This window comes from Homarus americanus, unplaced genomic scaffold (genome assembly GCF_018991925.1).
Source record: "Homarus americanus isolate GMGI-L3 unplaced genomic scaffold, GMGI_Hamer_2.0 scaffold16712, whole genome shotgun sequence".
Taxonomy (NCBI): Eukaryota; Metazoa; Arthropoda; class Malacostraca; order Decapoda; family Nephropidae; genus Homarus; species Homarus americanus.
Window position 1 is genome coordinate 5899895 of NW_024757794.1, and position 12505 is coordinate 5912399.

General features: G+C 34.9%; 2 protein-coding genes across 7 annotated transcripts in view; one reads left to right on the forward strand and one right to left on the reverse strand.

Moving 5' to 3' along the window:
- LOC121857743 overlaps positions 1–12505 on the forward strand; it is a 100851-nt gene that overhangs the window by 35968 nt on the left and 52378 nt on the right. The gene's annotated exons all lie outside the window — the stretch shown is intronic.
- LOC121857744 (cysteine and histidine-rich protein 1 homolog) overlaps positions 1–12505 on the reverse strand; it is a 30538-nt gene that overhangs the window by 13724 nt on the left and 4309 nt on the right. The window contains exons 1-3 of one of the 2 annotated variants that reach the window (XM_042353872.1): positions 7669–7959; positions 2861–2993; positions 2229–2334 (exon numbers count right to left, since the gene is read on the reverse strand). In XM_042353872.1, coding sequence (XP_042209806.1) covers positions 2229–2334; positions 2861–2975 — 221 coding nt within the window. In that variant the 5' untranslated portion in view covers positions 2976–2993; positions 7669–7959. Of the gene's footprint in view, positions 1–2228; positions 2335–2860; positions 2994–7668; positions 7960–12505 lie in introns of those variants that run through there. The other variant, XM_042353871.1, reaches the window with a different exon arrangement.

A 12505-nucleotide genomic window follows, 5' to 3' on the forward strand; every position in this document is an offset into this window, starting at 1 on the left:
CTTATCGTTGTTTTGGTACTACGTCGCTAAACTTTAGAGACCAAAAATTCGTTTAACGTCTTGATGATCCGATACTATGTCATTTTGCGTCGTCACAGACTACATTTTATGGTGCATTAACCTCTCTCGTCTGGCCGCACTATGCTCTCTCGGCTTGGCGCAGAGTCTCAGTGACTCACCGCCCTCCTCCGCTCCCGCCATCCGCCTCCTCTGCTTCACTACCCACCACACTCTCGCTCTACCACCTCCGCCCATCGTTAAGTATCAATACAAACTTAGTAGTTGTATAAGTATGCATTATTTTCTATAGAAATGGCAAAGATTTTCTGTATATGTACAGTAATGTATTTCATGGGGCAAAGGGAGGCTCAAGTTAACTCCCGTAGTTTATCTATTTCTTTTGGGGAAAATTGATCAGCTTAACGTTGTTTCGTATAGCGTTGCGTTTTTAGGAATGTAACCTCGACGTTAGGCGAGGACTTACTGTACTGTACAATGAAAATCTGGATTAGATAAATTGCTTATATTTTCTTGTTAATTTTCTTAGGTGTGGCCTTCATAACTGAGAAAGCTTTTATTTAGACTACTGTGGTCCAATCCTAATTATAATATACAATGTTTATAGCTTTACTATTAATTCTTGTGACAATAATTTACAAAGTTATGGATTCAATTTGCAAAAGATAATACATGCACAGGTATTTATTTGCAATACATGCTGATGATTTCAATTTCATATGTTCCTGTACATTATATATCCAACTTGTCTTGATGTCATAAACATCTTCTGATAACTTCTGCATATGGTATTTCAGCCTTGTCAGTGTACAGTACAGTAGTTTGCAAATTATCAACTTCATACTAAGCATCTAAAAAAAAATTCTAGAAATCCCTGTACAGTACATTATTGGATAAATATGCTAATCACATTTGAAAAATAATGGGGCAAGTAAAAGTTGTTACATGAAAGCAGTTAAGCATTCAGGTATGAAAATGATAACTGGAAATCTCTCGACCATTCAGATCGCAGAAAGTTTCTGAAAATCAATGTGCCACAACCACATGCAAATCAGGTGTGGAGGTAATGATTGGAAACTATTGTGAACTATAACTACCTGTAGATGAGCAAAATTGGATGAGTGAAGATTTTAAAAATTATTCTGGGAATTGGTATGTTGTGACTTTGTGACCATATCCCAATAAGATGTGAAGAACCATGGGTTGAGTATACAGTACATAATGATATAATATGAAAGAAACCGAGTCATCACTTTTGTAAAGATAATGACGGTAACTTTTCAAGCAAACAGATGACAGAAAATCCCTCAAAACCAACAAACTCTGACCACAAGTTGATTTTGTCTGAAAGACTATGGAATAAGCATACTATACAAGAAATCTGGCCATCAGTTGTAAAAGCAGTGATGGAAAATTATAGCTAGCATGATATGTAAGCTGTCTAAGCACACAAGGTTGACTTCAGTGATTTCCTACCTCTACAAGGCAAGTTTTGCATTCATTCTCTCCTTTTAGGATGATATCTGTGGTGGAGGGTGATGAGATGAGCCCTTATCAGTCACTTGGGAAGTACAGTAATCTACTGTCTTAAACCCCTAAAATTAGCTGTAACATCAACATGAGCTGTTTGGTAAAGGTGTCAAGGTTCACAAAATTGGATATTGCTTAGACAAAACAATTAAACATGAGCCATTCTACAAAGGAGTTAAATGTAATTACTATTTTTCAATACAATTCTGAACTCTTAAAGATGCAAAGAAACAATGGGGGAAAATCTTCTTTGAGGATACCTCAGTCACCACACTTCCTGTAAAAACCTAGAGGGTCGATGGCCGCATTGTTTAAACCCGCGTAGTTTAAGGGTTTACTGTACAAACTAACAAACCAACTCGATAAGGTCATTTATGTGACAACACCATTTCCTACAGAGATTATGTCTCCCTTGGGGAGACTCTGCTTGCCAATCTAAAACTGTGACTTACATATGATTTAAATAATGCATTCCATGATTAACAGCATCTAACAATTCAGTCTAACACTTACAATTAAGGCTGTGAATGACTACTAAAGGTATTATAATGTTAATACTGTACACTGTTTGACAATAATGGCATATCTATTTTTATAAATGTTTCACCACAATACTGTATAAGCCTGGATAGTTGCATCAGAATACTGGGTAACTAAGAAGAAAGGAGACCAGTTCTTACCTTTCTTCACAAAGTTCTACCTCATGGCGATCGAGGGAATTTCGAGGATACTTCTGTCCACAAAACTGACATTCTGCTGGCAGCTCTGATACAGCTTTCTCTACCGCTATAATGGAATAATTGTCTAATAATTAATAATACTGAAGACACATTTCATATACATTTGTGGAATACAATGAATACTGTACAAAGTCCTGATGAACTTTTTGTCTTTCACTAAGGGAAGAGCAGTAAAATCTACTGAGAAGTGAAAGAAGCAGATTTTTGGTAGCCACCAGTGCTTCAGTTCACTAGAATTTAGCTTTAAAATACTGGTTATTATCATAAAATAATTTTGACTGGAACCTTTGCATAAAACCTGCTTTAAATTGTTAAATGAACAGATCAAAACCAATAAACCAATACATGTACCCAGATTAAGTGACACCTAGAAAATGACATCCTTTGAATAATGTTACCAGAGACTGACATCTATGTCTTGTGTACATCATGGTTTTAAAGTTTGATAATGGATGAGTAATAAAAACAACAAGCAAATTTTATAATGTCAATAACTTTATTAATAATACTCCAGACATTATTGATCCTCTGCTGCTTGTCTCTGGACCCAATTTAGCCAGAATAATTCTTACCCAAATTCCTTGTGGCGAGGGACCGAGATATTTCCACACGGCAGTTGGGGCATGTGGCTGTCTCATCCCGAATGCGGGCATCAGCAAGGAGATGGGTGAAGCATCCAGCACACATGAGATGTCCATTTGAACACTGACAAAGAATAATGCTCTATAACAAAAATCTTTGTGATCCACACTGATGTATGGGATCAGTGCATGCACAGCCTAATGGCCAGGCATACTCAAAGACCAATTCCAATTTGACAGTATCATCTTTATCAAAGAAAATGAAACAATGAATGGGATTATAACTTTAAAAAATTTATATTTATTAATATGTTAAATTTACCATACAGTTAAAATTTTATCTTTGGTTTCTCAATGATTTTGTCTGTACCGGGGTACCCTTCATACAATTTAGTTAGTACAGTACTGTAACATTAAATACCGGTACAGTGGTAACAAAATATCCATATATTGCAATACTGTACAGAAATATATATATATATATATATATATATATATATATATATATATATATATATATATATATATATATATATATATATATATATATATATATATATATATATATATATATATATATATATATATATATATATATATATATATATATATATATATATATATATATATATATATATATATATATATATATATATATATATATATATATATATATATATATATATATATATATATATATATATATATATATATATATATATATGCATTAGTACAAAATCTACAACTTCTGATGAGAGTAAATGCAATAATAATAATAATAATAATAATAATAATAATAATAAAAAAAATGGACCTTGTACCTAAAATTATTTATAGGCATCAATAGATCAAACTGTTGATGAAGGTACATTATGCATTGCAAAACTTTCAGTCAACATTCAATCACAAATAAAATTTTGGTAACCAAGAAGCACTTGATAAGGATCATGATGAGCAAGTATATAAACTTCAGATGTTTACTACTTGTTAGTGTATACTGTATTGTACTGTACTATACTGTATATACAACTTCCCTGGTATACTGTATCAGGCTTTGGTGTGAAGTTTCTAAAATAAAATATGTACATAGTCATTACAAAAAGTTCATGTCTCCATATACACATACAAATGGGAAATATAAATACCATATCAGGAATCTACTTTGAAACTTTGAGATCAGAAGTCACTCCATTCTGAATGCTTATACACTATGTGCAACCTCGACGACCTAGAAGTCTTTGACAGCGTAAAAAAAAAGTTACAAACTATTCTTCACACATCCACATATTAGAAGATCTGTACATACACATTACTATATCCATAATGTTTCTGCCAAATTACTATTTCATAGCATTTAATTTCTGAGGTACTGTAATACTAAAGAGTAAAAATCAATCTAACTTCTCTTAACATTTTTCACTATGGAAGGAACCAGAGTTTTCTCAAAAATCATCTGCAAGTGACATGCATAGAGAAACTGTGTCAGCACTTGAGCAAATAATATTCAGTGTAAATTTACCAACTGCTCTGCACTGAACTTATATGCTTTCATGCATTATGTACACTGTACAAGAGAGTTAAAGGAAGCTAATACCGTACTATATACCAAGGAACTGTGAAAAAGGTAAATATCATCATATTACAAGGGCGAGCCCATTATACATGTATAAAAAAATATATACAAGACACTGTCCTCTAGGACATAAGGTATGGTAATGATACAAATACTGTAGTACAGCACAAGAAAATAGTTTGGATTTCAGACCATCAATGTTCTTCACCGGAAAATGTTACTTGCACCAGCCATAGAAAACAGACCAGTACAAGAGAAAACTGTTTGGTAAATTTACTGACCTGGAGGTGAATGTTATAACAATGCACCAGAAACATTCATTGCATAAATGAGACAAAAAATGGTAGAGGCAATGAATGCATTATGAGTGAAACTGGGTACATCAGAGATGCTAGATAGCTGAATAAAAGCCTCTAGCCTGTTCACCTTAGTATCAATCTGTATTACACAAACAGCTGAAGATCTGAACACAAAAGGTGTGATATCTTCATCCACAATGTACAGAAGTAAGCTATGATGCACAAATTGGAAGGGAGTGAGACAGAAGTGTTGAGGAGAGACAACCATATGTATCCAATAACAAATTATAAAAATACTACATAGAAGAAAAAACTGAAAATAACATGTGGCTGATAAAATTACAGAAATGGTCACTGAGTTTCAAGTAAAGATGAAGAAAATATGGCAAGTAACACAAGAAAAAAAAAAGATTACGGTATTTCTACAATTATGATTCACACTGAGAAAGAATGACAAATCATGCATTATGATGAAATGAAAAAGTGGAAAAGGTCTTAGGTTTAACTACCTATATATTTGAATGGTTAATATCGCTATTGTATATGGATGGTGAATACTTGAACAATAGGACATTGAGCTACCAGTACTATACTGTTTTAGTACATCCCTGGAACTAAAAAAAGAAAAAGAAAAGTGGAGATACAGAAAACTATTGTGGCTATCAAATATACTGTACTACTATTGTGTGTGTGTGGGTAGTAATCTGCAACAGACTAACAGAGTTACAAGCAGATAAAATGAATTTCAAGAGATAAAAGGTAATGAAAACATAGTGAAGAATGGAGAAAGATGTGACAGGACAGATACAGTAATTACTTTATAAATTGAAGATTTTTTTTTATAGGAAAACATGGCTATTTAAGAAAAAAAGAAACTATATGGCATACCAGTTACTGAGGCAAGATACACTATATTAAATAGAAAAAATAGTGAAAGAGCATTTATAAAACAACACAAAAGGTTAACTGTAAGTACAACATGTGGGAACTTGAGGATGTGTGAGTAAGAAGGCCGCCAATATGGGTAACAATAGAGGAGGATCGGTTGGAATGATACACGAAACCTGATGATGTAAACCGAGTGACGGCATACTGAAGGTAAAAAGAAAAGGCAAAAAGCACCAGAATATAAGACAACTTGTGCATTTATAAATAGACGGCAACCACTAAAATATTCCAATATTTATGGTCAAATCTTAGCCATTAAACTATAGGTACCGGTATTAATGTTTTAAGTCATGTCCCAACACCTGGAAAAAATCAAGTTTATGTAGATCAGTTGTCCCATTTATTTAGGAAAAGTTGTGGTTTTTACATAACACAGTATAGTTCAGTACAGTACACTCTGAGTCCCATGGCCGTGAGAGTGGGCTGACTTCAAGGAGCAGCTACACTCGGATGGATGCACAACTCTTGAGAACCAAACCACAATGGATGAACTTCAGTCACTTGTCCTCAGTAATTCCCATAAGATTTTTTAACCTTTTAGCTGCATGTGGCACAAACTGATGAAACAAAATTAACATCTTAAATGCACACAACACAATCTACATTTCTTCTGATGATTACTGTATATCGGAGGTGTTCTGTATCATTTCAACTTGAGCTCACTATTTCACACCTGACCTGAGGAAAGCAATAATGAAAATAACAATACTGGCAGACAAGAAGTTAACATATGTACTAATTAAGTACTGACCACGGAAAGTGAAGTGCAAATAAAATATCCCCACTTGTATGCTTAATCCTCCTTTGCATCCCAATTCCAACATCTCCAATTTTACACCCTTTATCTGAAACCCAAATTTTTACTCTTTTAAACTGATAAAGCAACGACCAAGGCTTGCACTTTTTGCTCATATTTTCATATAAAATAGTTATACCCAATACAGCATTTACACGCATAAACAGATGCATACACAACAGCAAGTATGCATGTGAATGCATATATGTACTGTACAACACACACATGCAACAAAATATTCATTGGATTAGTAAATGAACAGTACCAGTGCCGGATTTAGACCTGTGGAGGCCCCCCTCGTTATAACTACCCAAGAGGGTTGGGTGATGAGTGAAGCGAGCCTAAACATCTGGGAGTTCCGGGGGGCGCTGTAAGCCCCCCGGGAAAATTTTGAAATTTGAACACTTCTTTGGAGAATTTTGAAGCCATATGCAGTTATATTGAGGAAATTAGAACATTGAGAAATTTTTAATTAACTGTATATTTATTGATAGTGTACAAATTCCCAACACACACACACACACACAAACGTGAGACATGACTGGAGTCATTCATGTGGTTTCAAGTCGACCAGCCCTGATATACAGTAGCTACTACCGCACATGTCAAAAATTTTCAAGAGACTTCACAGAAAAGAATATATTATTAGTTATTACAGAGAGATGATTCTTTGCATAATTAATCAGATAAACATGAATTTTAAAGAATGAAAATAAAAATAATCCAAATGAATAAACAAATAAATAAAATATTGTAATATGTGGAGGCCCCCAGATTGTGGAGGCCCCGAGCAGCTGCCCACTTTGCCCACTCCTGAATCCGGCCCTGAACAATACGTATTCATATTCAGAGTTATCAGGGTTGAGGTAGCTAGGGGCTGGGAAGGGATGTCTTACTGGAATGTTTGCATATAAAATACAGGCAGTCCCCAAGTTATGACTGTCCTACTTACAATCATCCGCACTTACGAATGGGATCCCAATACAGTACATTCATCTAAAAAAAAAATAATTAAAATAATTTTTTACATTATTTTTATTATTCTATATTGTTTAACATTACTTTATTTACAGTATTTACATTATTTGTTATGTGTGGGATATTATTGTTGTTCTGTACCGTATAGGCAGAGTTGTGCTTTAACCTTACCATAAACTATAGAATTAACAGTGTTCTAACTTACAATCAGGGTCCAGGAACGTATCCCTGTCGCAGGGCCGGATTCAGGAGTGGGCAAAGTGGACAGCTGCCCAGGGGCCTCCACAATCTGGGGGCCTCCACATATTACAATATTTTATTTATTTGTTTATTCATTTGGATTATTTTTATTTTCATTCTTTAAAATTCATGTTTATCTATTCCATCATGTAAAACTATGTTCAACAAGAAGCATGATAGAAATTAGGCTAGCTACTCCTTGAAATTCATGAATACCTGGTTTTCCTATGAACCGTATATTTTTAATGAATGCTATTGTTTGTGTTGCTAATAATATATTTAGAATTCCACCAACATATATTGATTAAAAATGAACTACATGGAATAACGAAATTGAGATTATAAAAAACAAATAAAATATTTTTTTCATTATCACTTCCATTACGAATGCCATCAGGGCGCTGTGTTTGTTGACAGTCGGTCGGAGGGGGTTGGGTCGTGTAGTATCTGCACATCGGTTGTCATGTGTCTGTCGATTAAAGAGGAGACTTGCATCGCTCACGTATAAAGCTCTCAAAATATTACTCTATTTCTCTAGATTCCACCCCTGATGAAGGCCATATTGATGAACTAACTCTGATAATCAGATACATGGAGCATGACACACCTGTTGAGAGATTTGTGAAATTCTTGCCAAATCAAGGACACAAGGTTCAAGAAATGTTTGAAAGTTTGATGAAGTTTCTTGCAGACATTGACATTCAAAATTGTCGTGGGCAATCTTATGATAATGCAATATCTATGAGTGGGAGGTACAATGGTCTGCAAGCCAACGTTGTAGCTGAAAATCATCATGCAAATTGGATACCATGTGCTGGTCATTCATTAAACTTGGTTGGAAAAGCTGCAGCTGAATGTTGTCAAGAAGCTATCTCATTTTTTTATTTTCTTGAGGCAATTTATGAGTTCTTCTCCACATTGTTATGCAATTCTTAGTGATTTATTGAAAACTGTAGCGTCTGGCCCGGTATCTGTGCCAAAGAGGATTTCCACAACAAGATGATCCTGTCGAGCAGTTGTAGTGAAAGCAGTTGTTCAAAGTTATCTCCCAATCCATGAAGTACTTGCTAAAATAGCTAGAGATGAAAATGAGACGAGCAAAACATGTTATGAAGCTAATGGTCTCCATGATAAGATGTGCAAGTTAGAGACTCCTATTTATGCTGTGTTTTGGCATGACATTCTTGGCAGAGTTGATGCAACAAGCCATGCATTGCAAGATCCTAAACTCGATTTGAACACAGCAGTAGCAATGCTGAAGTCCTTGGGATGTTTTGTATGAGAAAAAAAGAGATTGCTTCCATGTTTATGAGAAGAAGGGAAGGGAAATGTCAGAAACTGGGGATTATTCACAGACACGCAAGCGTCAACGTAATGTACGACTCAACCCATTGGATTATGGACGATCAGAAGAAGCAGCCCTCTCAGTCAGAAAAATTTCGGGTTCAGAATTTCCTTCCAGCAATTGATCGGTTCCTGAGTTCACTGGATCAACGGTTAAAGGCCTATGAGGAAACCTGTTCACTTTTTGGGTTCTTGTCTAAACTGGAGTTCAATGAATTGTGTTGAAATTGAAGCAGCTGCAGCAAAATTGGTTGCTGAGTACAAAAATGATTTGGATCAAACACTTGGAGTTGAACTTGTGCAGTTTACAGCATTCTTCACTCAATTTCTTGAAGACAAAGATGATGAGAAAGGGAGGGCACATTACCTTTACAAGCTGTTGATAGACAAGAAAGTTGTAGATACATTTCCAAATGTTGAAATAATGCTACGGATGTACTTGGTGCTCATGGTCACAAACTGTTCTGGAGAACGTTCTCTCAGTAAAATGAAGTTTATTAAAAACAGACTTCATACTACAATGTGTCATGATAGACTCAGCCACCTGACTTTGATGAGTATCGAACATGACATCCTCAGAGAGATTGACTTCGAAAAGTTGATCAAAAACTTTGCAGCGGCCAGGTCACGTAAAGTGCCTCGTCTGTAAATAAAGGTAATGTTTATTTTCTATTTTGCAATTGATCAATGTTTGTGTTCAATATATCCATTATCCATGGTCGATGGCAGTTATTTTTATTAAAATTCTTGTTTTTTTCCAACATGTTCATACTTTTGTTATAATTTTATTTTCCAACATGTTCAGATTGTTGTTATAATTTTATCAAATTCATTAAATTGTTTATTTGTTTTACTATTGGATGCAAAACTTCAATTTTATTTATAGTTGAGTTAATACTTATTCTGGATCTATCTGACCTTGGACTTAAAGAAGCCTATACATGCATCCTTGGACAGAACCATTATTTGAGTAGAGGTTTATCTGATTAATAATGCAAAGAATCATCTCTCTGTAATAACTAATAATATATTCTTTTCTGTGAAGTCTCTTGAAAATTTTTGACATGTGCGGTAGTAGCTATATCAGGGCTGGTCGACTTGAAACCACATGAATGACTCCAGTCATGTCTCACTTTTGTGTGTGTGTGTGTTGGGAATTTGTACACTATCAATAAATATACAGTTAATTAAAAACTTCTCAATGTTCTAATTTCCTCAATATAACTGCATATGGCTTCAAAATTCTCCAAAGAAGTGTTCAAATTTCAAAATTTTCCCGGGGGGCTGAAGCGCCCCCCGGAACTCCCAGATGTTTAGGCTCGCTTCACTCGCCACCCCACCCTCTTGGGTAGTTATAATGAGGGGGGGGCCTCCACAAAGAGGCTGCTCATGGGCCTCTACAGGTCTAAATCTGGCACTGCCCTGTCGTAAGTCAGGGACTGCCTGTATAATCAATTTTACAAACTAGAGAAATTAATGTTCACCAAAGTATTTCTCCTGAAATTAACAAGATGTGGTTTCCTTAGATCTTAGTCTAACTAAAGGCTTCTTTGGGATGATGTAATATGATGGAGCATGAGCCTCGTAAGTCACTCCTCACTGTACCTGTTTTTACTAGATTCAACCCTGAAACTAAGAACATCATTCACCACCACAGTATTACCCCTTTACTTACCAGTATGTGGACTTTGATGAATCAAAAAGACATAGCATTAATATTTCAGTATTTTTATGAAGTCCTTTGAAGGTAACACAATAATTTATAATTTGAACGAGAAGGACTAGGATGTCAACTTCCCAAACTATAGCTACAGAGTATAATATACTGATAATCCAATCTTCTTTGGTAAAAGAGGGTATGAATGGAAACAGATCATCCACAAGAAATTGTGAACATGCTGAAGAGATATGACTGCAACTGTGCCAGTGTAATACTATATTTTATGACCTTTTAATAGCCTAAACTGAAAAAGTTACTCGTTTCAGTAATAGTTTGACTACAGAAAATATGTTCAAGTTGAGATGGAAAGGGGTAGGTGGGAGGAGGCAACACTAAAATGGTCACAGTAGAAGAATATGACAAAATGTTCATCATCTAAAATAAAACACCTGATGTCATTCAGCTCACAATCCATATTCTACACAACCAATCTAATCATTTTCACAACCAGTCTATCTTTATCAAACATTTCATCCCCCCAAAACCTACATGATAATCCATACAAAGTTTCCCCACAAGATAACTCCACACTTCGTAATGCTAACATCTTTACCCACATAACCCCTATATTAATCCTTCTGTCTTTCAATTCCCTGGCTGTCATCCTGTACTGTATACAGTATTCCATATCTCAAAAAAAAAAAAAATTGGAGAGAGAAAGGGGGAAACAGCAAGGGAAGTGGCACATACTTGGAGCAACACATTATGACACATCTGTTCCATTTTTAAGAAAAGCTGGTTTTGCATCTTGTACAATAATTCCCATTTATGGATATTGGGTGTTTATATGTCTGCAAAAAAGAAGAAAAAAAGAGCTTGATTGGAAGCTCTGTTGATATTTTTTCAAGAAATGAGTAAAAGTTCTTCTAAGTTAAAGAAAGCTATCAAAGTTCAGTTGAGGGAAGAATCAGAATCATTCACGAAACAGATTCAATGAAACCAATGAAATGTATAACAGACTTACACTACTCAAGGTGCTGGAGAAGGTTTTATGATAAGTTTCTATAACTTTTATGAGATGACTGAGGTTAGTGCTGTGGGTCTATAGTTTCACGAGGAGAAAAGTTTTGTTCGGATATACGAGTTATATTTCAGATATTATTTTGGGTAAGAGAAAGTGTGGAGAGAAATGTTGGGGTAAGGATGCAACTTTTAAAGTTGCTGGAATCAGAGATTTGCTTTTCCTGGGATATATTGGTAATTTCCAGGTATATAAGAAGGGGAAATGACCAGCTTGGAAATGTCACAGAAAATATAAATAACCGAGTCAAGGACTGGACAGGTTAGTAACTGCTGAGTTTGCTTGTGGAGAGGTGGTGGTTTTATGCACAGATTTTGTTTTGACTACTAAGATGATGTACAGTACAGTACATAAATTGGCTTTAAACTTTGGTGTATGTCATATGCATGTCTTTGTTGGGGTATGTATCCAGACTTGTTTGTAGTTTGTTTTTATGACTTTCTTGTATGGTATGTAGTTTGAATCATGAAGAAGACAACAGGTATACTGGTAAAAGGAAGATGGGAAATGAATAGTTCCAGTTAAAGAATGATAGTATCAGTAGTGCCTTTGGTTTGACTGAAATCTTTATTGTTGAGATTACAGGAAGCTAATCAATAAACAGTAACTACAAAAAATATATTCCATCAATTTAACTTAGTACTAGATGGTGTGAGTTTTATGTGGGATCATTTGAGACCACACAGTGAAAGGGATGCAAAAAAGATGATGCTGAGA